The sequence below is a fragment of the Eptatretus burgeri genome, chromosome 1 (genome assembly GCF_056783735.1).
Source record: "Eptatretus burgeri isolate ZD-2024b chromosome 1, Ebu_testis_v1, whole genome shotgun sequence".
NCBI classification, from domain to species: Eukaryota; Metazoa; Chordata; class Myxini; order Myxiniformes; family Myxinidae; genus Eptatretus; species Eptatretus burgeri.
This window is the reverse complement of record NC_140961.1, coordinates 75919121-75945685: the sequence shown is the minus strand read 5'-3', so window position 1 is coordinate 75945685 and position 26565 is coordinate 75919121. Positions and strand designations below refer to the sequence as shown.

The 26565-nt window shown below is 47.4% G+C and overlaps 1 protein-coding gene across 6 annotated transcripts in view; it reads left to right on the top strand.

Moving 5' to 3' along the window:
• Positions 1-26565, top strand: part of LOC147034779 (uncharacterized) — a 160129-nt gene that overhangs the window by 95737 nt on the left and 37827 nt on the right. For all 6 annotated transcript variants that reach the window (XM_085888870.1, XM_085888853.1, XM_085888860.1 and 3 more), the window contains one exon: positions 14806-14852. In XM_085888870.1, coding sequence (XP_085744996.1) covers positions 14806-14852 — 47 coding nt within the window. The remainder of the gene's footprint in view (positions 1-14805; positions 14853-26565) is intronic.

Genomic DNA, 26565 nt, shown 5'->3' with positions numbered 1-26565 from the left:
GTTGACTTGAATGTTAAACTAGATCAGGTTTATGGTGATGATGGGATTTTTTTTTCTCTCCAAGGGCGATGCTCAGGAATAGCAAGTGCTTATATAGACCTTATCTGAGAATATCTGAGAATAGCTGAGATAGACCTTATCGTGTTCTCAATCCATCAGATCACACACGGCACGCCGTCTCTGTGAACAGATCGAGCTTTATGAGATTGTGATGAGTAAGACCAGGCAGGAAAATAGAATTTCAGGAAGGGAAAAGTTAAATATATTCTATACCAATGCCAGAAGTTTAAATAATAAGATAGAAGAGCTTGAAGCCAAATTAGCTAGCGAGGAGTATGACATAGTTGCAGTGAGTGAGACATGGGTTAAGGAGGAGAGGAACTGGAGGACAGGATTAGAAGGCTAAAAGGTGTATCGGTGTGATATGAAGGAGAGAATAGGAGGAGTAGCAATATGGCTAAAGGACACCATTGCATCGAGAGAAAGTGGTGACATTAAGGAAGGAATAAATGTTGAGGATTCTGTATGGGTAGAGATTAGAGATTGTAAAACAGTAAGATACTGGTAGGATGCTTTTATAGGGCTCCGGGTGGGAAGGAAGAGGAGGAAGGAAGAGTACATGAAGAATTCAAAAGGGCATGTGGTAAGGGAAGAGTATTGATTATGGGGGATTTTAACTTGCCAGGGATAGATTGGGTCCAGGAACAGGGAAAGGGCAGAGAAGATGAGGATTTCCTAGTTTTATTCAAAGATTGCTTTTTAACCCAGTTTGTAGATAAGCCCACGAGGGGGAGTGCAATGTTAGACCTTCTTTTAAGTTATGATCCCAATATGGTGATGAGGTGGAGGTTGGGAAGCATTTTTGAGCAAGTGACCATAACATTGTGTGGGCAAATATTCTGTTAAGGGTTAGAGATCAGGATAGTAGGGTAAGGCTATTAGATTTCAGGAAGGCAAACTTCGAGGGTATGAGGAGCGAGTTGGGTGATGTAGATTGGGAGAAGCTAACAACAGGACAATCAGCATCAGAGAAATGGGAAACCTTCAAGGACCAAATGTGTAGAGTGCAGAGTAAGTACATTACAATGAGGTGGAAAACTTAAGGAGAAGCAGAAGGCATTGATTTGGTTTAAAATAACAGGACTGGAGTTAGATTTATATCACTATCGAAGTAAACACAGGCAAGTGAAGAAAATAACTCAACAAGCCAAAAGAGAGTATGAGAAGGACATGGCTAAGAATATTAAACAATAAGCAAGACTTTCTTTAAGTATATCAGGGGAAAAGAACATGTTAGGATCAGTGTGGGACCATTGAGGAATATCACCGGGAGAGTGGTTAGTGATGAAAGTGAGATGGCAGGCTTATTAAACAGGTATTTTGCTCCAACTTTTACACAAGAACAGTCAGGAGAATTGTTAATAGCTGAGAGAATTTATCAAGGAGGTGAGGAAGGGCTTTTACAGAAGATCCAGGTTGGAGTGGAGGAAGTAAAGGAATAGCAAGGTAATCTAAGAATAGATAAGGCTCCAGGTCCAAATAACATGCACCCAAGAGTATTGATGGAGGTGCCAGAGGATTGTAGAGTAGAAAATGTAATACCATTGTTTAAGAAAGGACCTAGAGAAGAATTGGGAAACTACAGACCTGTTAGTTTGACTTCAGTTGTGTGTAAGGTGTTGGAAACGTTAATTAAAGACCAGATGAGGAACTATTTAAATAAATACAAACTAATTAAAGGGAGTCAGCATGGATTCACCAAATAGTGGGGCAACTTAGCTAAATATAGCATGACAATTGTGCATTTTGTGAGGAAAGCACCAAATTTGGCACACTACTAGCCTATCATATTGTTGTGGTTGACGAAATTCGCAAACCACCATTCAGGTCCCTTAGGTGAGATATCTCGGTAAGTATATGTGTAGTTAGGCCCAAACCCGTTGTTTAGAGGGAATAAATGTCATTTATGCGGGCTGCGACCCTTTTAGATAGCCGTTTTTCTTTTACTATCTTTATTTTGGACCAGCCGCCATTACTACCACCACCAACCACGTCTCAACAGCCATCACACAACAACCACCAACCGCAACGCCGCTTCACAACAACAGCCATGACCTTTACCGTCACAACTCGCCCTCGCGAACATCGCATCACCGTCATTCCCACGCCGCTTGTGGGCACCGATACTGGACTCGTGCAGGGCGCGCACTGAGCAGGGGTGCAAAAGCGCCGGCCTTTCCGAAGAAAACGGATCAAAAACGACTCACGCCCACTTCTGTTCCGTCCTATCGGCGAGCGTGGGGCGATTTGGCCCCGCCTCCAGGTGCGTTGGAGTAATATCGCTATATGCAAATTCATGGATCAAAAAGCATTCACGCCCACTTTTCCTCGGTCCAATGGGGAGCCAGTTAGAAGTGAAGAGTTCGGAGGCAGTAAAGAGTTCGGAGTCAGTGAAGAGTTGGGAAGAGTCAAGAGAGGAGTCGGAGAAGGCGGTTGGACGGAGCTGTGGAGAGGTGGCGGCGGCGAAGGCGGTCGAGGGGGTGCTCGTGTCGGAGTCGGGGAGATGCGGAGGGAGAGGCCGGCGGCGCGACCGAGGTCGTGGTGGAGATGCTCGTCGCGGGACCCGAGACAGGGAGATATCCTCCTTCCCCCGAGCATCAACAACCCCCTCCTGTTTCCCCCCGCGCTGAGATAGTGCGAGAAGGGGGCCCCGTTCCCACCCCCTACCAGACACTGTCCGCGAGGCCCGCGGAGTCGGGGCGCCACCGCCATCTTGCGGCTCATCATCAGACGGGTAGGCCTGACGCGGTCTCGGCCCCAGGCCCGCCTACCCCCCTCATCCTTGAGGGTGGTCCTTTTCTTTTGCTTTGAGTGTATGTGTTGTCGGCACCGTCTGTGAAGTAAAACTGTATAAGTGTTGCCGTGTGCTCGGTAGTCGGTTAGATCTGCATTGTTGCATTTGCTTTTTGTGTATTATTGTGTTTCTTCTTCTTTTACATTTGCTTTTGGTGTAATTGTATATGTGTGCTTTCCGTTCATCGAGAAATAAATGTGCTTTATGTTGAACTATTTTCCCGTTTCGCTTCGTCTTTTCCTTTATTGAATCTCCATCTTACTTCACGTAAAGGGTTGGTCGTGGGCTAAAACGCCCGATAATTAATCGAACCGTCGAGGCCGACGATAACACCGCTCGGTTATCCCGATAGTACGGAACGGGTCGCTGAAGTGGCCCGTGTCCGAAGTCGACCTGCGGCGAGGTGCGATCGCCCGGTCTACCCTCCGTGTGGGTACTTAGGTAGGTCGAATTTGGCGAGCAACCCTATCCCACGCGGGGGGCCGATTGGCACGATCGTGGTGAGGCCGAAAGGTCCACCCGTGACTAGTTCCCGGCGTTAGTCCGAGAGGGTCACGACGGAATTGTCCGTCCGGTGGGCGACGTGCCGCGATTCGAGTTACGTGGCCGCTCGCACGCCAGCGGGCGCGAATCCGCAACACTGGTGTCAGGTCGTGCGATATAAACTCATCGCCCTCCTCGCGGCACTGCTATCGGAGAACGGGAAAACGGGCTCTCCTGTCTCCAGCTAAATTCACGGGAATCGGTCCAGGGGTGAGAGGAGCGACCCCCGATTCCCTCCAAATTACGAGCGATTCAAATTAACCCTTTACGAGAAGCAAGATGGCGTCTCAAGGCGAGCGGGAGCCGGGGGTATGAGAAATGGATGTAGAATGTGTAGAATCCATGGCTCAGGATGAAATCCCCGTGCAGGAAATGTTGGTTGTGCAGGAACACGGACTCGCCCAACTGAACCCAGAGCCCGAAATAGGTGCGGCAGCGGCCACGGTGTATGACACCTCCCCTCCCCCTCTCCACCAAAACCCTTCCCCGATCCCTGCCGAAACGGCTCACCCAAGCGCACCTGACATGGCCCAGCTATTCACCATGCTGGCAAAGATGTATGCGGATGCGCAACAAATGAATGCGGAAATGAAAACGAAAATGGATGCAAACACAAATGAAATGAAAAACGAAATAAAAGGAATGAACGAAAAGATGGTGCGAATACACAGCAAATGAACGGAATGGAAACAAACATGAAGGAAGAAACGAAAAAGCTGCGGGGTGAGACGCAGAACATGGGCTGAAGCCTGCAGGCAGGCATGAAGGCAGTGACCAGGGAGCTAAAAATGGCGACTCCACGTGTGGGAGCGAACGAGCTGGAAGGGAGTGCAACGGCTGTCGGGCCCGCGGTGGAGGCGGGTAAGAAAAAAATAATTCAGGGGGCGTGTTGGGCGAGGGTCGTGACAGAAAAAGTGACGGTAACCGAGAGGGACAAACTAATTGGGGTGACGGAGACGTGCACGAGGGAGATAACAAGGGAAGAGACGGAAATGATAGTTGAGACAAGGGAGGTAAAAGGTGAAGAGGTGACTGAGTTGGCAGAGACACGGGAGATGGGAACGATAGAGGGAAGACTACACGATGAAGACGGGGTAAGTGACGCACACACACACACGGAGGTAGTGGAGGATAATGGGGGTGAGCTCGCGGACTGGGTAGAGACCCGGTGCGAGCAGTTGGATGGCCTCCTCCAGGAACGAGGGGAGGGAGTATGCCCCCTTGAGGCGAGTCACGACCAGGTGAGTTCGGTCGTGCTTTGCGAGTTCGAGGGGAGGAGTGCTGTGGACAGGTGCACGGAAAGCTTGGGGGGTATAGAGGCCCCGGAGACTCTTGTGGGGACACGAATCCCCAGTGTGGTTGTCCCTGTGTGTGTGGTGCAAGGTGTGAGTGCGTCCCCGTGTGTGGAAGCGACCCCGTGTGTGAGTGGGGTGGTGGCGATTGTGCCGGAGTACGTGCTTCCCAGCACGCCGTGTGTAAAAGCGGCACCGCAAGTGGAAGAGGCCGTGTGTGTGAGTGAAACGGCCAGAATGAATGGAGCACCACGTGTGAGTGGTGTGGTGGCGAGTGTGCCGGAGTGTGTGCTTCCCAGCACGCCGTGTGTGGATGAGGCACCGCGGGTGAGTTCCCCCGCGTGTGTGAGTGAGGCACGGTGTATGGATGAGGCACCGCAGTTGAGTGCCCCCATGTGTGTGAGTAGTATGGTTTGTGTGAGTCGTATGGCACGAGTGAGTGAAAGGCCGCGAGTGAGTGGAGCCACGTGTGCGAGGGAGATGGCATGCGTGAGTGAACGGCCGAGTGCAAGGGAGACCGTGTGTGTGACAGAGCGGTATGTAAGGGAGATGTCGGTGGGCATGTGTGAACATGCAGCCGCGTCTCCTGGTGTGAGTTTAATGGTGAGGTGTGTTAGCGTCGTAACACGCGGGAGTGCGTGTGTTGAATGGCGACGACGGCGACATGTGAGGAACGAAAGCCGAGTAGCGTCTGTAGTTGTTTCGGGGACCGTGCCGGGTTCACCCAGCAGCGAGCACGAGGTCCGTGCTGTGCAACGCACGAGACCCCCACGTGCTCACTTGCGAGAGTGAAGTCCCGGTCCGGAAAGCCAGCGGTGGATTTGCCGATCCCGCGGACGGACAAAGTTTTCAGGCAGGATTACGGATTTGGACCGGACGGGTTCTTCACGCGATCGTGTGTGTTAAGCTCCAACGGGCAAAGCACATGTGTTCGCGTGGGGAACCCCTCGAGACGTGGGGCTTGTTTTTTTTATGCGCACGGTGCCGTCATGGCTGCACGTGGGGTTGGAATCCGGCAGGAGGGGTATCCCTGCCGGATGGTACCGTCCAAGGAGGGACGAGGTACACGTGCAGCTGCATGACGTCACGGGCAGGTGCAAAGTGCGCGAGCTGTGAGTTACCGCGCTGGTGCTGCGCAATTAGAAAAACAAGAAAAAAAAAAGAACAGCAAGCCTCACTTTCGGGTGCACAGGATTCCTGGGCAAGGGGTGGAAGACCCCCTTATCAGGGCACAGGATGGAAACTAGTTAGGGGGAAGGGTTAGCTTAGCTAGACCGACTTCATGGGGCAGGGGTAAGTCCTCATGGAGTCCGTGGAATGGATGAGTTAGAGAGATTGTAGCCAGATTTAGGTTGGGAAATAAAATGATTTTTTGAGTTAGAAGACAGTGACAGACAGTGAATGTGTAGTGGGGACGTAGCTTAGCTACGTAGTGTTAAAAGGAACGTGCTGTAGTTTAAGGGACGACGTGGGAGCACGAGTTAGTTAGGGGAGGTAGTTAGAAGGATGGCAGAGTTCAGTGGTGTGTGTGTTGAAGAGTTGGTGAGTGAAGTGGAAGCATGTGCTTGGTGAGTGAGTGAGGCCAGCGGGTCTGTGTGAATGGAGCGAATGGGGAATGCATGGTGCGATGAGTGATTGGGGGGAGGAGTGACTCCCGCCCAAGGGACCCCGGGGTCAGTGTAGAGTGAGTTAGGGGGTTAGTTAAATTGAAAAATGGAGGTCGTTTTGTTGTTGGTGTGAATGTAGGCTCGAAACCCATTTGGAGGGGTGCAGGAGTCCTGTTGACGGGCTGGGAGCGTGGCTGCGAAAGGTGAGTATCGCTGAGTGGGTACCCCGGGCACCAGGCTAGTCGGCCGTGGTAGGCCAAGGGCCCATGGGGGGCCGGGATAGCGTAGTGGGCACGGGTGCGCCTGCTTGGTGCGGGGGCCCGGGGCGCTATTAGCCGCGTGGGCAGTGTTGTGGGCACGGGTGACCCTCGGAAAGGGGCCTGGGAAGCCAGCCTGCCACGTGTGCGTTTCAGGGGAGGTGCCATGGGGGGCACTCCCCGGTGTTTAGGGAGCTGGTAGGCTCGGAGGCAGTGTAGTGCCCGGGGGTGCCATCGTCGGAGAATCGGCAGAGGGTCGTGCCTGCCGAAGGGAGCCACGTGTCCCAGCCATGAGACCGTGTGAGGGCACGGAGAGAAGATTGGGGGGCGAGGCCCGAAATTGTGAGGACACCAACACAGGCGACGGGAATCTGGGTTGTTAGAACCAATAGTTTAAGCGAGAGGCGCTTGTTGAAAGCCCCGGGGTAGTTTAACAGTTAATGGTTAGGGTAGATTAGGAAGTGTACCCCTCCGCACCATCCATCCCCTCGCTCTCGTTGTGGGCCGCTGGACCCACTTGGTGTTAAGATCGCTGAAGTCTGGGGAGGCCATTCTGAGGCTTCGTTGGGCCTCGACACAGGACGCTAGCTCTCCCTTGTTCCCCTCCGGGAAGGGAACGTAGGGGTTGGGAGTAGGCTAGGTGACAGGATAGGTTAGCCGAACAAGGACGATAAAGGGGGTTAGGGGACGATTTATAGTGGGGAAGTAAAAATAAAAATAAAAATAAGTTGGGGCTAAATTGGGGTTTGACAAATTAAGGGAGTGGGTATAGACAGTGACAGGCAAAGGCGATAGGTTGGGAGGGAGACCGTAGGGTAGGTCCGAGCCCGCCTTCCGAGTGGCCAGCACCACCGCACTCCCTCCACCAACCTCCACTGAACGGCAAAGGCTGGCCAGCTTCATCTGCTGGCTGCGTTGCTGCAAGGCAAAGGCCGGCCCACTTCATCGGCAGCTGTTGTTGTGCTGCAAGGCCTGTGCCGGCTGGATCGTCTGCAGCTGCTGTGCTGCAAGGCCTGTGCCGGCCGGATCGTCTGCAGCTGTTTTCTGCAAGGCCTGTGCCGGCCAGTTCGTTTGCCGGCTGTGTTTGCCTGCAGCGGCCTTCTTCTGCGGGCTGTGTTTGCCTGATCACCTTTGCCATGCCATGCCCACTGCCCCTGTTCACCAGCCCCGTTCAATTTTTGCTTTGCCCCCCCTGTTCGTTGCCATGTGCGCCAGGATCAGAAAGCAACAGTTTGCAAGCTGCAAGAACTGCCCTGTTGGCAGCTACAACACGGGCCTGCAGTGGCGGCCCGTGCACCGTGTTTGCGTTCAGTTCAAACCATTCATCCATCCGTTCGTTGTGTTCATTGCGTGTGCCACTTGAGCTGTCACGGAGACTGCGTTTGTGCAGCCCATGCACCGTTGTGGTTCACTGCGTTCAGTTCAAACCATTCATCCATCCATTCATTGTGTTCATTGCGTGTGCCACTTGAGCTGGCACGGAGACTACGTTTGTGCAGCCCATGCACCGTTGTGGTTCACTGCGTTCAGTTAAAAAGGGAAGGCCTTGGACTGCGAGTGAGCAGTCGGCCACGTTCCCTGTCACCTGCATGGTTTGAGTCAGAGACTGCATGCGAGCAGCCTGGCTCCCTGCTCACTGCTTTCTTTTTGCAGAGTTCAGTGATCCTGGGCCATGGTTTAGTGTAAAATTTGTAAGTTAAGGTTAAGATGTACTGTAAATATGAGTGCGCCCCCGGCATGTCTGTCCTAGCGCCGGCAATTTTATTTAAGTCGTCCGTGTGAGTGAGTTTGTTTAGGTAGTTACTCAGCCCTCAGGTTATTTATTTTGGGGACACGAATACCATGAATGTCGCACTCAGGGATCCGTAGGTAAAATGTACTTGGGGAAAACTACACATGATGGCACAAGAAAATTTGACGACTCGGGACGAGTCTGTAAAAAGGGGAGGGGGTAGTGTTGTGGTTGACGAAATTCGCAAACCACCATTCAGGTCCCTTAGGTGAGATATCTCGGTAAGTATATGTGTAGTTAGGCCCAAACCCGTTGTTTAGAGGGAATAAATGTCATTTATGCGGGCTGCGACCCTTTTTGATAGCCGTTTTTCTTTTACTATCTTTATTTTGGACCAGCCGCCATTACTACCACCACCAACCACATCTCAACAGCCATCACACAACAACCACCAACCGCAACGCCGCTTCACAACAACAGCCATGACCTTTACCGTCACAACTCGCCCTCGCGACCATCGCATCACCGTCATTCCCACGTCGCTTGTGGGCACCGATACTGGACTCGTGCAGGGCGCGCACCGAGCAGGGGTGCAAAAGCGCCGGCCTTTCCGAAGAAAACGGATCAAAAACGACTCACGCCCACTTCTGTTCCGTCCTATCGGCGAGCGTGGGGCGATTTGGCCCTGCCTCCAGGTGCGTTGGAGTAATATCGCTATATGCAAATTCATGGATCAAAAAGCATTCACGCCCACTTTTCCTCGGTCCAATGGGGAGCCAGTTAGAAGTGAAGAGTTCGGAGACAGTGAAGAGTTCGGAGGCAGTAAAGAGTTCAGAGTCAGTGAAGAGTTGGGACGAGTCAAGAGAGGAGTCGGAGAAGGCGGTTGGACGGAGCTGTGGAGAGGTGGCGGCGGCGAAGGCGGTCGAGGGGGTGCTCGTGTCGGAGTCGGGGAGATGCGGAGGGAGAGGCCGGCGGCGCGACCGAGGTCGTGGTGGAGACGCTCGTCGCGGGACCCGAGACAGGGAGATATCCTCCTTCCCCCGAGCATCAACAACCCCCTCCTGTTTCCCCCCGCGCTGAGATAGTGCGAGAAGGGGGCCCCGTTCCCACCCCCTACCAGACACTGTCCGCGAGGCCCGCGGAGTCGGGGCGCCACCGCCATCTTGCGGCTCACCATCAGACGGGTAGGCCCGACGCGGTCTCGGCCCCAGGCCCGCCTACCCCCCTCATCCTTGAGGGTGGTCCTTTTCTTTTGCTTTGAGTGTATGTGTTGTCGGCGCCGTCTGTGAAGTAAAACTGTATAAGTGTTGCCGTGTGCTCGGTAGTCGGTTAGATCTGCATTGTTGCATTTGCTTTTTGTGTATTATTGTGTTTCTTCTTCTTTTACATTTGCTTTTGGTGTAATTGTATATGTGTGCTTTCCGTTCATCGAGAAATAAATGTGCTTTATGTTGAACTATTTTCCCGTTTCGCTTCGTCTTTTCCTTTATTGAATCTCCATCTTACTTCACGTAAAGGGTTGGTCGTGGGCTAAAACGCCCGATAATTAATCGAACCGTCGAGGCCGACGATAACACCGCTCGGTTATCCCGATAGTACGGAACGGGTCGCTTAAGTGGCCCGTGTCCGAAGTCGACCTGCGGCGAGGTGCGATCGCCCGGTCTACCCTCCGTGTGGGTACTTAGGTAGGTCGAATTTGGCGAGCAACCCTATCCCACGCGGGGGGCCGATTGGCACGATCGTGGTGAGGCCGAAAGGTCCACCCGTGACTAGTTCCCGGCGTTAGTCCGAGAGGGTCACGACGGGATTGTCCGTCCGGTGGGCGACGTGCCGCGATTCGAGTTACGTGGCCGCTCGCACGCCGGCGGGCGCGAATCCGCAACAATATTATGAACAGATTTGGATATTGGGCCATCTCAAAATTTTTGATGGCAGTGGAAAATGGCTGCCACAGCCATCAGCGGCTGAATTTGAGATGGCCCAATATCCAAATCTGTTCATAATATGATAGGCTACTAGTGTGCCAAATTTGGTGCTTTCCTCACAAAATGCACAATTGTTATGCTAAGTTGCCCCACTAAAAGGTAGTTCCTGTTTAACAAATCTTTTCGAGTTCTATGAAGCGGTGTCTGATTGGGTGAATGAGGGAAAGGCAGTGGACATAGTATATCTAGACTTTAAGGCATTTGATAAGGTACCACATCGGAGGTTGTGAGCCAACATGAAGGCTTGTGGAGTGGCTGGTCAGGTAGCTAATTGAATTGCAAACTGGCTTAATGGTAGGAAGCATAGAGTGGCTGTAAGTGGAAGGTTGTCTTGCTGTGAGGATGTAAGTAGCAGGGTACCTCAGGGATCAGTACTCGGACCATTACTATTCATAATTTACATCAATGATTTGGATAATGGGGTGAAGAGTAGACTTTCCAAATTTTCAGATGACACAAAGCTTGGAGGTTAGGTGGATAGCAGAGGGGGTGGTGATCAGATACAGGAAAGTATTGATACTTGCATAGATTGGGCAAAAGATTGGCAGATGGAATTTAACCTGAGCAGGTGTAAGGTGTTGGGGATTGGGAAACAACAAGGAAAATAGAGATTACAGGATGCAAGTGGTAATTTTGGAGCGTGTCACACAGGAGAAAGATCTGGGGGTGATAATAGATACGGGAGGTAAGCAGGCAGCCCAGTGCCAGGCAGCTATAAGTAAAGCAAATACGGTTTTAGGCTGTATAAGGAGGGGGGTCATTTATAAATCAAAAGGTGGGGTTAACATTGTACAGGAATTTAGTGAGGGCCACATCCAGAATATTGTGTGCAGTTTTGGTCACCACAATTCAGGAAAAACATAGATGCCACAGAGAGGGTTCAGCGCAGGGCCACCAGATTGATTCTGGGCCAAGCTCGACTCAGCTATGAGGAGCGGCTGAAGAAGACGGGGCTTTATACACCAGAAAGGAGTCGGTTATGAGAGCAAAGAAGAGGAGAGTTAATATGGTAGTAAGGTCAGGTCAGGTCAGGTCAGGTCTGGGAGCATGCGCCAGAGCAGCACATCGCTGCGTCCAGTTGCCGCCAGAGGGGCCTCCGCCTGGTCATCCCCCAGGCCTGGCCCATCCCAATCTCCTTGAGATGCCGGTCAACCTGCTGCAACCACGAGGCACGTTTTCGGCCCATTGGCCTCCTCCACTCATGAGACTCCCTCACTTGGAGAATCTGGTGAGCAGGATCAGCGTCAGGAAAACGAGCCACATGTCCATACATGGTCAATCTCCTTTGCCACACCAGCAGCTTTGGAATACCAAGTCCAGCGATGAGCTTGTGGGCGCTGAAACCGTCAGCCGGCCACCCTAAGTCCATGACTTCTTGCAAAGTCAAGGAACTTAGTGCTATTCAGGTTCAAAGTTGCAGACCCATGGGGACCAACACACGTCTCATAACCATCCCTTTCAGTTCCAGTCGATGCATTGAAATCCCCCAAGACGAGAAGTGTATCTCGTCTGGGGCACTTATCAACCACAGTCTCGAGTGTGGCGTAGAATGCGTTCTTCACGGTGAGATCACTGGCCTCAGTCGGAGTGTCTTCAGAGACCAGTGAAATGACACCCAAGGAGTGACGAATCCTTCGTCTCATAATGCGCCCGTTGACCGGTGTTACCTCAATTATCATTGGAGTCAGCTTATTGGACACAGCTACAGCAACTCCTTGGGAATGGTAACCATCAGAGCGACCAGACCAATAGTAGGTGTAACCACCCACCGTGATCTCGCCGCAATCTGGTCTTCTAACCTCAGAGAGTGCTGCAATTCTGATGTCCAAACGCTTAAGCTGAGATGATAACAGAGACAGGTGATCATCCTCTCTTAGCGATAGGACATTCCAGGCACCCACTCGAAGGGACCACCTCAGGTTACCCCAAGGAGACCGCCGTCTGGTGGACGACACCTCAGCACCACTCCGACACACTCTCCCGCAATCTGACCCGGGAATGTTACCCTGTGTTTTCCCTCCTATCATCAAAGATTGGGGGTCCCGAAGGCTTTGCCCCAATCCCGTCATCCGGTGAGCTGCCCTGCGAAGGGAAGCTGCACAAGAGGTACTCCCACGGAGTGGGTTTTCAGATTTCTTTGCGTTTTTGTGTTTTGCGGAATGAAGGGTTTTACGGTGGATGGAGTGCAAATCCTGCCACCAACCTCCTAATAAGAAGTAACCCAACTGCAGGAGGATGTCCACAGACACAGTTGGGCACTAGATATGGATGGCCGTTGGCTCACAAGGAGCTCCTCCGCTCTTTGACAGGTTTTGTTTTTAATCCTGCTGGGTGTCCATATCCAAGCACCCTCCTCACCAAAAAACGTGGTTGGGGAGACGGTTTAGTCGCCGACAACCCGACCATGGACCAGGTTAGTACAGGTTTACATGATACCTGTAGCAAGTCACAGATCTAATCTGGCCTGACCTGACATCAATGCCATATGGTAGTCAGGTAGTATATGACATATGGTAGTAAGGCCAGGGGACTTTTACTCAGAGAGTAGTTAATGCATGGAAATGTCTCCCTGGAAAGGTCGTGGCAGCAGAAAAAGTAGATAAGTTTAAATTAGAATTAGATAGGTACCTGGAAGTTACGGAGATCGAGGGGTATATGGATGTTGATAAGACTTTTCGGTCGTTTGAGCATTGATGGGTGATTGTGTATGGAGTGCTGCTGGTGGGGGTCTTGTCCAGGGGGGTTGTGTGGTTGATGTGTGTTTTTAACCAAGCCCATGCCCCCTCCCCGAGGGGAAGAAAAGGAAAAGACAAAAAAACCTATAAAAAAAAAAAACAAATTCTTTCATTAATTAAAACCTTTTTTGCATTTTCTTCCATGGATCTTGTGTGGATGGGTTGGTGTGGTGTTCTCGCAGGCATGATGCGATGAATGGTCTCATCATGGGATGAAATGGGATGGGATGGGATGAAATCATCTCATCATCATGGGATGGGATGAAATCCACAGTTGGATTTCCTTGTTTCCTTATTTATTGGTAGCTCGCGCAAAACACACCGAGCTCATGGCAATCGAAGAGCGAAGAAGAAGAAGAAGAAGAAGAACATCATATACGTGGTAAAAGCACAACAGAGGATGCACGGACGGTGGCAGATGACGTCACGTCCTTAGCAACGAAACAACAACAACCAAATACTGGTGAAGGTCGAACCGACGGTGGAGTAGCGGGACAACAGTTCGGCGCAATCAGCAAAGGAAAATAACGAGCTGGAAAATAAGAGAGAGGAGATTGAAGGAAACACTAAAACCAGCAAATAAGAGTGTTGGGTTCGGAAGGGTTACTGGTTGTAATAAAGATTATGGGTTGGGATGGGGGATGACATGAGGTGGCTGTGCACTGCCTAAGTGAAGCTCTGGCAAGAAGAGTGGGGAAAAATGGCCTCTCGAAGGCAGTTCCAGAGAAGGGAGAAGTGAGGAATAAAGGAGTTGTGGTATGCAGTCAGCCTGAATTTTGGAACTTTAACCAAAGGGGGCTACTGGAAGAACGTGTGAATTCTGAAGTTGCTGGCGAGGATCGGAGGACTGAAGAGAGCAGAGGGCCAAACAATATTTGAGAAAAGGTGGTAAAAAAAACCATAGAAACCACTGACCTGCCAGCGATGTGAAAGCAACAGACCTTCTGCTATCGCCTCATCATGGGAGATATCCCAAAGTATTGAGAGCTTGAGATTCCACAGAAACCAAGAGAGATGGATGTGATGCTCAGGTGCCTGCTCAGATGGGAGAACAGTACTCCGTTGAGCGACGCACAAAATGTTTTGCATACTGCGAGTATCTCCGACTTTCCAAGGAAAGACTTGAATCAATGGAGGATGCCCAGTTGATGGCTGGCTTGGAGACCAGCTTTGTGATGTGGTTGGCCCAAGAGAGGTCATGGCTGATGGTGAGGCCGAGAAGTTTCAAAGACTGAACCTCGTCCAGTGGCTGACCTTTGAAATAGGTAGGCGAGTTACCTTGATGATCCATCCAGAGCGACAGGGTAAGACGGTGAGATTTTCCAGGATTGAAGGACATGTTCCACTTATCAGACCAGCATCGAATCATTATTACGTGAAGTTCGCTGATAGATTAAACAAGTCTCCTTGTACATTTATTTATTGTGATTCAGAGTCCACAGTTCCTGTTACTACTTCTTGCTTGATTCCAAAACAACTTACAACTCCTTTCAAATGTGTAATGCCTCTGAAATGACGTATTTTTCAGATTGTTTATCATCCTCAATTAAATATTTGAGACCGAAGACTGCAAAAAATAATGGCAGTACGAGTACATTAATCATTTGGGGGGGGGGGGTGGGAGGTGTGATTTATTGCTGATAATTCTTCACTTTGAGAGGATATAAGGAGGTTTCTTCATCTTAGGGTATACAACAATATGCAATGATGGGTATACAAACTGCTCTGGATTACGTGATTGCAATGGATCTTGCCCATGATGGCTTTATACAATGGTTCTCTCTCTCTCCATTTTCACAGGTTTTCCATACTGCAGACCCATCTGGCATACTACACAAGAAAAACCAGTACGTTGCTCATGTGTCTTGTGTTTTATTTGTCTGCCACAAGTTTTATGTTGATATTTAGGTGAGTGATGGGAGAGGATGCTATAACATGGGGAGTGTAGTGAGAAAATACATGTTTACAATATAGTATTCAGCATCTTTTTCATTATATTACTAGCAAATACAACCTGTCACTTTGCTGATGGGAAAATTAAGGGGGGGGTGTAGAAAGAGGGAAGGAAGGAAGAGAGAGAAGGAGGGAGAGAAGGGGAGAGGGGTGGGAGAGAAGAGGGTGGGGTAGGAGAGGGGGGAGAGAAGGGAGGGGCTAGAGCAGGGAGGGGGGAGAGAAGGAGGATTCTGGCAGACATGACGCCCAGTTTAAATTCCATCTGAGAGATAGCACATATTGATGAATCACCCTGCCTGTGAAACAGTGGGATCACAGTTTAGAGCTGGGTCTGGATTTGAACCCAGGCTGGACAGCTAAGAGAAAGCGTGCATGCCTCTCGGCTAGACTGCTATGATGTGATGATTCATTGCTTTGTAACATCTAACAACTGAATACATTTTTTACTCATTGTAATAATCTCATTTATTTTACCTTCCTAATTCCAAAAATGTCCATACGGAGAACTGTGTCACAGAATCTGATGGGAATGGTAAGGGGGGAAGGGAAAGGGGAAGGGAGAGAGGGGGAGATAGAAGGGAGGAGCAGTGTGACCACTCCTCATTTTCATAAATGCCAAGGTGAGCCAATGAAAAAAGCCAATAATTCACAAGGTTTCGGAAAAGCGATGATAATAGAAAACCTATAGAAAACCAAGACGCCAAGGTGAACAACGAATAGCCAAGATCTTGTGAAAAAAACCCAAGGAGTGGTCACACTGGGGAGGAGTAAGAGAGAGGAGGGAGGGCTGGAGAGGGAGGAGGAGAGGAGGATGGGTGAGAGAGAGAGGAGGGAGGGCCAGAGAGGATGGAGGAGGAGGGGAGAGAGAAGGGAGGGAAAGGAGAGGGGAGGGATGGGAGAGGGAGAGGGGTGGGTGAGGAAGAGGGTGCATGAAGTTGAGGGATGAGAAAGGGAGAGGGGAGAGGAGAGTGAGGAAGGGAGAGATTCCAGCAGATGTGACATCAAGTTTAACATCCATCCCAGAGATGGCACACACATTGATGAATCACCCTGCCTGGGAAACACCGGAATGACAGTTTATAGCTCAGTCAGGATTCAAACCAGGTTAGACAGCTTGGAGCGAACATGCATACCTCTTGGCTATCCTGCCATGATGTGGCGATTCATTGCTTTAAAAAAAAAAAACTGAAAACATTTTTTACTCATTGTAATCATCCAATTTATTTTGCCTTCCTTGCTCTGGAGATGTCCCCACTGCGGTGGTATCACCATCGAAGCTTGAAGAGTGCTCACCAAGTGGCCGAAGCACTCAAGCAAGCACTCCAACAAAATGGTTGCAGAAACTTTTAGAAACGAAATGCTTAATTTTCTATATGTATCTATCTATGTCGAGGTGATAGGTCGTATCATGAAAAAAGAGCGTCCAAAAAAGGGAAACGTCATGAAAAATAATATTGCACATTTTCAGCGAGCAAGCCACCACCCGACGCATCACACAACAATGCAGGGCTAAACACAGGCAAGTGGCCCCTGAACTTTGTTCAAGTCAATCGATATACAGTATTCAGTGACAGTGTGAATATTGTCAAGTGCTCGCCAAGTGGCTTAAGCACTCAAGGAAGCACTCCAACGAAACGGTTGATAAGGAACAGCTGGCTTGTTAAGCAATTAGTGATTGCCGATCGGTCATATGTACACCATGTACCCGGAGACGCCCAAGCAATGTTCGAATTGGACAAATGAACACTTGTTTAAGCAGTTGGAACTACTTTTGAAGTCAATAAAAAAAGAATTTACATTTGGAAATTCAGCTTAGATTAAAAGATTCTTGAGGTTATGGCATGTGCGGAAATTAAATAAAGCCACGAACGCTGGTGTCTCCAGGCGTTTATAAGCATTGTTGCAATGTAGCCAGTGATCCCTAGGTATGATGATCAGGCAACCGATGATATAAGTGATGAAAGTGAAAAAAAACTTTTTTGTTGAGAAATCGTTGCAGCCTGTTCTAAGTCAAGGCATTGTTGAGAAGGCCAAAAAAATGGCGGCTTAAGACTCCAGAGGACTGACCAAGATGGCGTGCCGCCATCTTGGTAAGGCTTATTTTGGTTTTTCGTGATGAGCACCCCCTGGATTATCTCTTCAAAAGGGATATTTTGATTAACCCAAACACCCAATTTTAATTCCCTTGGAGTTCCTTTAGTATGCATGCAGTTTCAGACCATAACGTTTCATGGTTTTGGAGTTATGGAGGACACACACACACACACACATACACATACACACACACACACACACACACACACACACACACACACACACACACACACACACACACACACTAACATTTATTCGTATAAATGGAATAGATCTACTTATGTGACGCTTATTGCATTAATGTCATGTCCATGCTTATTCACCAAATTGATCTGATGCATTCCCCCATGAAAAACTCATGATGCATGTAGTTTCACACGGTAATAATTCATAGACTGATAATGGAAAGTCATCAATATGCTTCACACCAAATTTTACATCCAGACAGAATACTGGTCCGGAAATGTACTTTTGTGAAATACAACAGGATCTTTATTACCCACAATGCAGTGAGGAAAATGATAAACTCTAAAAATGGTGTGATCATTGCACCGGGTAGCCATTTACATCAAATCCGATTCGACTTTTAATCCGAAGAACGAAGACCAGACAACTCGGATACAAATATTTTACCAACTGGATTACATATACTGTATGCTGCTGCCCAACAGGTTAGTGCAGAAGTAGCCCACTTATCTTGGAGCTGTCTAATTTGGGTTTGATTCCCGATCCGACTATTGGATTTGGGCCTCGCAGCTAGGCAAGGAGTTATATCAATGACTGCGCCATCCTCTGGACACACTTTAAGCCCGGCACCCGTTTACTTGCATTAGTTTGTAGATATTGAAGATCCATGGTGTCTTTTGTGAAGAGTAAGCGAGTTATAGCCCACAACTTGGTTAAATTCTTTGCCGAAAATACAGTCTGGGTCTGCCTCCAGTGACACAGCCACGCTCCCCGTGATGATGCAAACCAGCAACCACATGCTGCACACCATTGAATTCATATGCTGTCAGCGATGATGGTTCATACAGTTTCTTTCTCATAGTGAGTTTTTTTTTTGCCAACTGTGAGAAGCAAAATTGTTTCAGTGGTTGATATTTTCTCCTCCCTGACCCATTCTGTTGACCTCTCAAGCATTCAACACTATACTTGGACAGTCATAGCATAGGAAAACACTCCTGGCTTAAGTATTTCATTATTTTGTTTAAATTTCATTTTTCTGTTGGGAACATGTTGTTAACACTCATAGTGGTTTGTGAACTATTGTATATCTCTGTGTCCTTTGTTTGTAAAGGCTTGACAATAGTGGTCCTCAGTTATAGCCACACAAATAGCTTCCCTCATACCTCACCTCCTATCAGAGTTAACAGCAGTTCCTGCTGACATGAAAATATCTTTGTCTTTCGAAAATGCCTCCAAAAGCTCACTGACACTGACATTTAAATTACACCAATGAACCACCTCTTTGGGAAGTTTCTAACTTCTGATGAACGGATAACACACTGGATTTTACAAGAATGCATTGTCCCCTGGTCACGTGATCATCTCAGATACCTTGCTGCTGTGTTCCATGACAAGCGGTACAGACATCCTTTGTTGTTAACTCCACCTGATAGAGTTCCCCAGACTGCCATACAAAGTTGTATTATTTATGCTCCATGGACTCAAGACATCGCACGATTTCCTCACGCTCATAAGCTCCTTACACTGTTGCTCAAAGACAATTGCATGCTTACAGTTGGCTTGTTTTAGTTTGCTCCATCTTAGCTGGTAGGTGCTGCAAGGAGCTTCTTGAGATTCTGTATTGATGTGCACTGACTCGCAGGAGAGACTGAACGTACTTCCAGCATTTTGAGAGCAGATATTAGGTTTTGAGTTTTTGAGATACACTCGTTAGATATTCAAGTTTTCAGCACATGTATCTTTCTTACATCTCAAACTTTGTCACCTTAAATCGCTGATGTTAGACTGTAAGTCATTGATTTCACTATGAACTTTTGTAACATTGTTTTCCTTCTGAGTGAACACAGGTGGCAGGCAATAACATTCTTTTGCTTTCAACTGGCCAATCTGATATCTGCAAACCCTTTCCTGCCTATTCCACCCATTCACAAAACTATACAAACTGTCAACCTGTTTCTTATGAGATTACATATTTCCTTGTATCTTTCACTGCTTTGTACAATCAGCTTTGTTTCATTGATAGAAGTTTGCTTCATTTTTATAATTTTGGGAATTTAGGAGATTTAAGAAACAAGTTGGTGGCTGTGTTTACATATGTTTCAATCTAGCATGTAGTTTGTTTCAAAGTTACTATGAGTGGGTTTGATTGTGTCGATTTCCTTGGGCTGATTCGTGTGGGGATCTGCCCACAGCAAAGTGTGTGGTCATGGAAGGAAAACTGATGGCCTTAAAACTGGCTGAGTAATACTGGTGATTATGTGATTAATGTACCAGGAACCTTCAAGCATGGAGTAGGTGTTTGAAAGCAAAACTGGAGGTGGAGAAATTTTTGGTTTGGAAATTATGTGTCGGGCCATTTTACAGCCTTTGATGCAGAATGATAAAATCAAAACAAATCAGAGGGAAAGTGGCAAACAGTCAGACATCATTGTTCATTGGACAAATAGGGCTGCCAAAAAGTGAGTTCAGTGAAAAATATGAAGAAAAGGAAAGTGAAATGTAGATTCAAAAAGCAAGTAAATAAATTGGAGAGATTGACAGTGAATAACAACGAGAAGGGCACTCAGTGGAGCGCGTACCTCCACCACGTAATGCCTGATCCATGAGAACATATCGGGCCCAATACATTTTTAAAATATCATGCTATACAGTACTATTGTTACGAATTTGGAAACCTTGTGCACACAAGCAGCCAGAGTCCTCATAGTTCATTTATTTCGATAAGTATGTGTTTATAGTTAGAATCCTTCCTTCGTTCTAATGGGAATTTTGTGTGTGTGCACTACGAGTTATTTTTTTAAATTAGGTTTTTATACAACAACTACGACAATTACAACATCAACCACAACTACAACAACGCGCCGTCCTGCACTCGACCCGGTCGTCATTACGCACGTGTTTTTGGCTGAGGACGTGGGCGGAGCCTTCGTCACCTCGGATCGTAACTCCGCTCCAAGGAGGAGCAGAGAACGTTTCCTCCAGCCAATGAGCAGAGGGCGAGCACCACACGCATGCCCCAGCCAATCGGGAGGCCGCCACGAGTCGCCTGACAACCCACCGTCCAATCAGGAGGCGAGGAGAAGAACCCCCTCCCACCTCAAGAGGAGGAGTGTGGTTGTCTGGACCAGCGTTCGGCAGACGGTGATCGTGGCGATTGTGGCGTGGTCTTTGGTTGTCGACGAGCGTTCTGCAGATGGTTGTGGTCATGGCTGGGCGTTCTGCAGGATCGTGGCGATTGTGGTCTTGATGGTGAGTGCGGCTTGGTCTGGGTCGTGGGTTCAAGTCCCACCGTGGTGTTTTGCGTTGGAGCGCTCGAGCTGGGATCCCCATTCTCGTCATGGACTCCGAGCTCCACAAGTGCGGGTCCGGTGAAACCGGACGAGGCGGGGAGGTACCCGGCTCTACCGAAAATAGACCCACGAGGTCCATTTCGTGTGTGTGTGTGTGCGTGTGTGTGTGTGTGTGTGTGTGTGTGTGTGTGTGTGTGTGTGTGTGTGTGTGTGTGTGTGTGTGTGTGTGTGTGTGTGTGTGTGTGTGTGTGTGTGTGTGTGTGTGTGTGTGTGTGTGTGTGTGTCGCCGTCCTGTGAGTAGAATTGTTAAGTGCTTTTTCTTTGCTCATTTTACATTGCCTGCCTTTTATTCGGATAACTCTGCTCTGTGTGCTCCCCTACCCCATTATAAATAAATCCCCGTGTTAAATGTACCAGCTCGTTTTCTATGCTTTCCTCCATTGGCATAGCATGATGCGTGTTGCGAATTGGTGGGGCTGTTCGTGCCGTGGATTGTTCATTGGGACCGGCGCGGCTCTGGTAACTCCGCCAGGTTACGCCAGATCCGAGTCGGTACCTGCGACTCGGTCCGGACAGAGTGGGCCGAGGGTGTGGTTTTCCCCGGTAGTTGGACGACGTGGGTACTGAGGTATATTGAAATTAGGCAATTAACCCTACCCCATGCCGTAGAAATATTGCCGACCACTGTCCGCTTCGGGACTTGTGAACTCTCAGACTTATCCGAGAGTCACGACCTAAATTCCGGGTGTTCGGTGGGAGACGACTCCACTGCTCCACCAAATGGTCGTTTATCACCACCGAACCACCACCCACAACACTATATCGTTTTTGGCCCGATCTCTCAACGGTGAATAATCAGTGTAAAGATTAAATAATTGTCATATCCAGATCTTCACCAAAATCGAATCAATCTGTCCTTGTCACACACCCAATCTGTCCACCAAGTTTCATCCGAATCCGTCCACAACTTTTTGAGATATCGTGATATATATTAGTTTAGCCCGATCTCTCAATGGTGAAGAATGACTTTAAAAATTATAGTAGCTGGATCCGGATCCGGATCTTCACCAAAATCTAATCAATTCTTCCTGGTCACACACCCAACCTGTCCATAAAATTTCATCTGGATCCGTTCACAATTTATTGAGATATCCTGCACACAAACAAACAAACAAGCAGTCATAGACTGGTACTTACGAAATCCTCAACTTGACCTCTGACCTTGTCTAATAAAAGCTGTCTCTAGAGAAGGTAGCGATGCAAACCAGAAGTTTCTATGATGATTCTGTACCAAACCATCAAAAATCGTAACGTCGACCGAAGCAAAAATCTCCATTTCTCCACACAATTATTTAATATTATTTTATCAAAGTCACAAAACCGTAATATTCGGCCATCCACCAACAATCTTTACATAATCCGACGGTTTAGCGAGTCAGGCATGCGACGATAACCTTTATTGGGATAAAAAATGACTTTTAAACACCATCTTTATCGAAAACACTGTCAGCGCGCACACGGAAAACCATTACATGACTCAACGACGCGTCTGCTCGAGCGCGCTGCACCACGTGATGAGCCGTGATGCGGTGAGTGAAATATTTTTTTATACAATCTTAAAACGTCTCCAAAATATCTGATTTTTACCAGAATTTCGACAGCCGAGTGTTAAGCGTCCTAAGCGATCGCAAGAACCGAAGACAAATTTAAAATCAAAGTGAAAACGAACTGGTAACGTCGACCGAAGCAAAAATACTCCATGTCTCCACATGAATTTACGGAATTATGTTTGACCTCACTGTGACCTTGACCTTTGACCGATTTTGACCAAAATCTAATCAGCGCTAGCCATCACACTCCTGAATCACGTGGTGTAATTTGACATTGGTAGCTTCTTCTGTTCTCGAGTTATTGTGCGTACAAACAAACACCCAAACACACACACAAACAAACAAACACACAAACAGAGGACGGAAGTCATCAATATACTTACGAAATCTTTAGATTTCGTAAGTAACAAAATGAAATTGCTCGTTCAGCAAGGAATTGCCGGAATTACTTTGTCATATCTTCATGATCTCTGAAAAAACAAAAACCTGGAGTTTGATCTTTCAAGGTCACCAGATTTGCCTTGACCTTGTGACTTCAAATAGTGACAAGCTGTGCATGCGCGAGATCAAACCTCCCCGGAATGAAAGCAATAACAACGAATTTACAACACTTTCAATATTTCCCCATTATGAACATAAGGCATGTTTTTTTAAATCCAATTTTTTCAAAGCTTTGAACAACCTTGATGGGCCTTGCCTAACGAGGGTCCATACCAATTATGAATTCATTCTGGCTGACGGTTTCTGAGGTGATTGAACAATTTGCTGAAATTAATCTAAAAATCATAAATATTTAGCTTGTTACATCAATCAATTGAGAAATTATTTTCAAAAATAATATTTATTTATTCGATATATCTCGAAAACCGGAAGTGAGAGAGAATAACTAAAAATATGTATTTCCCTACTTTTCGATGGCGATCAATATGACCACTTTCTCATCATTGTAAAAACCGGCGACCTCGGGTTTGACCTTACAAGGTCACCAAAGTCAACAAATTTGGTGTCAAATAAAAGGTCATATGCAAGTTCCTATATGTTGATAATGATAATGTAGTCGCGACTTTAAAAACGGAATTTCATTTGATCATTGCAGAAATTTTCACTTTACATCACGATGTGGAAGAAAACGCATATAGCAGCAAATATAACCTCGTGTGAATTATCTCATGATTGCTGTTGAGGAAGCCATATCTTGCCTTTGATGGTGCACAATTGGTTGTGAAAGCATGTGTTGTTTTACAACCGATCTGTGAAGAACAGGGCAGCAAACGATTGGAATCATAATAAGCAGGAGAGAAATCGTGCACCATACTCTGTAAAGAGGCGAAAAAGTGTCTTTGATATGTTGTGATACTGGATGAGATGCCACTGACGTAGGATACTTGACTGAGGTTGCAGAAATTTGGAATTTGGCCAGGGTGCCGGTCAGATCTCACTTGGTCTTTGTGGAGGATAAAATGAGATCTTTAACATCCACACACTTGGTGTTTGCTTAATGGTTAGGGTGGTGGGCTTGGGGTTCAAGAGTCCTGAGTTTAAATCCTGCTTAGCTGTTGAATTAATACCAGGTGGGGTTGACTCAGCCTGTCATCCTTCTGAGGTTGGCAAAATGAGTTCCAGCTTGCTGGGATGATTAAGCTATTTGAATATCCTGTGTCAGAGTGGTGACCTGTCCAGGATTGTGCCCAATAGCCAAGTAGACTGCTTTGGAAGCACGAGCACTCTGCACAGAGTGTGGTCCCAATGGATTTTTTTCTTTTCTTTTCGTCTACCAACTGATGCCAGCCGACCAGATGCCCATTTTATCATCCATTTGAGAGATAAGCAGACACATCTTTGCCTCTCCCTTCATGCGAAACACCAGAATGTCAGTTTATAGCTTGGGCGAAATTAGAACCCAGGCTAGATAGTCATTGATCCTGACTCCAAAGTTCTGTCCAACTTTCCTGCAGGTCTCATGTGGCACTGCTTGGAGGTAGTCTGACACCTCCTGTTTCAGATCATCCAGTGTGGCAGGGCGGTTGGCATCCATCCTGTCACTGAGCCATTTGCACATATCAAGTCTCCTTCTCATGTAATCTTGGCTCAGTTTATGCCTAATAGAGATGATGTATAGGAAAAGCTTCAGTTCCTTTGTGAGGATACGCCAGACTGATGTTGGTTTGATGCCGAGCTCCCAGGAGCTCCGGTGGTGGGACTTCTTGAAACTGTCCACTGCAGAATCCCACACGGCAATGGTGTTGGCTTGGCTCTTGGTTACTGAGGCTGGCCTGCCACTGTTGCCCTTGCTCTGGTTGTGCACTGTACCCTTGTGCTCAAAATGTTTCGCATTATGTTGAATGCCACAATTTGTGTGTCCATCACGTGTTCTGAGGTCGAATTCCTGGCAGAACCTCCGGTGGGTTTCTACATACGATTTAGTCTCATACCACAGAGCCACCACTTTTGTATTCTGCTTCACTGTCAGTGGCATAGTTGAGCTACGGAGATAAAAACAAATCCCAGGGAACAAATACCACGATAACACCACCAAACCATGAAAAGGAAAACGGTATCGGTCAAAAAACAAAGAAATGGAAGGAAATTAAAGTTGTATCAATCTTTTTTAAACATCCTGTATTGTACCTGTAGTTGGGAGTTTGTAATTTAAAAGATGTGGCTGTGCATAGAACACATACAAACAACGAGAAGAGAAGAGGAGGAGAAGAAGAGAAAGATTTTTGCCTTTGAGAAGTAGAGATTAAAGTCCTTACATTGCCGATTAAAAACACTGCATTATTTATACTAGTGCGTGGCAGTACATGCGTGGCCGTACGTGCAAAAAAAATAAAAACTTTCGCACCACGTGCGAGAAACAACAACCACACAGGCCGTTCCTTCGCTCTTGCGTGGCTGTATGTGCAAAAAAAACCACTTTCAAACAACCACACAGGCCGTTCCTTCGCTCTCGTAAACGAGGACTGGATTGGGGCATTGTGTTTATAAACGCACATAAAAAATCGAGAAATTATTAGAATTCAGTAAGTCATCACTATCCGGAAGTTCGTACGTTGTAACCCGTAATGGGGAACGCGGCTGAGGATCTCTTCCCCATCGGCCACGCCTACGCAGCAACGTGTCCTGTCATTGGTTTCGTAAATAAATGGCCATAACTTGGGAACCACTTGTCCAATTAATATCAAACCTTGAAAAGGCACATCCACAGGGCCCCAGCAATATACCTGACAAGTTTCAATTAGATCGGACCAGTGGTTGTCGAGAAACAGCGGTCACAGACACACACGCACACAGACACACACGCACACACGCACACACACACACACACACACACGCACACACGCACACACGCACACAGACACAGACACACAGACACACACACAGATTGCTGGAATTATAGATAGATATCTGGAGAGATATTTTCAAAGAGCAATTATAGTTGTGAGTAAAAAAACCAAAAGCTGGACTCAAACCTTATGAACATATCGACTTAATCTATACTAATAAATGTCAATGTGTGTCAGTGTGTGTCAGCATCTCTCCTCCATAACTCCAAAACCATGAAACCTAACAGGTTGAAACTTTGCATGCATACTAAGAAAACTCCATGACTGAAAATTGGGTGTTTGGATTAATTAAAACACCCCTTTTGAAGATAATTAACGGCCTTATTTAATTACATTCTTTATGAGGCGCATCATCGGCCACCACTCTTGAGGAGTAACCTCGCTGGGATCTGAAGCCACCATGTTTTTTGGCCTGCTCAACCATGCCTCAACTTGGTACAGGCCGCAATGATTTCTTAACGTAGTTTTTTTTTTTTTTTCACTTTCCTCAATCACATTATCGAAAGTCTATTCATAATAGTTACAAATCGCTTTGTACATCGTTGCTTTATTTTTTTTCAAATTAGTAGCTTGGAGTAATTTCATGCATTACATGATTCGATTTTCTACGATCTACTCTCACGGACTAATAAAAGTATATCATCGAAATATTATTTCGGTTTTGAGGAGTGGATATCGTCCGGACTAAATAAGTGTCAAATCTGGAGTGAAAACTGATAATTTAATGAAATTAATGAGTCTTATAATTCGGCCAATATACCTCCAAAAAGTAGGCCGATGTACCTATTTTCTTTTAGCAAGCAAGGCTATGTTCCCTCCTTCTTCATACATACACAAGAAAATGTAAAATTTCCAAACCATCAAACTTGTCTTTTTCGACTCTTTGGAGAATTATATTGAGTGAACAAAAATTTAGGAACGTAGCAAAATTAACTAGCGTCATTGAGAGGAGGAGGAGATTAGGACGAGACTGTGCAAAGCGTTGGAGCTGCTTAAACACTCTCCTTGGCTATTGGACACAATCCTGGACTGCTCGCCACTCCGACACAGTATACCAGCATGCTGGCACTCATTTTGCCG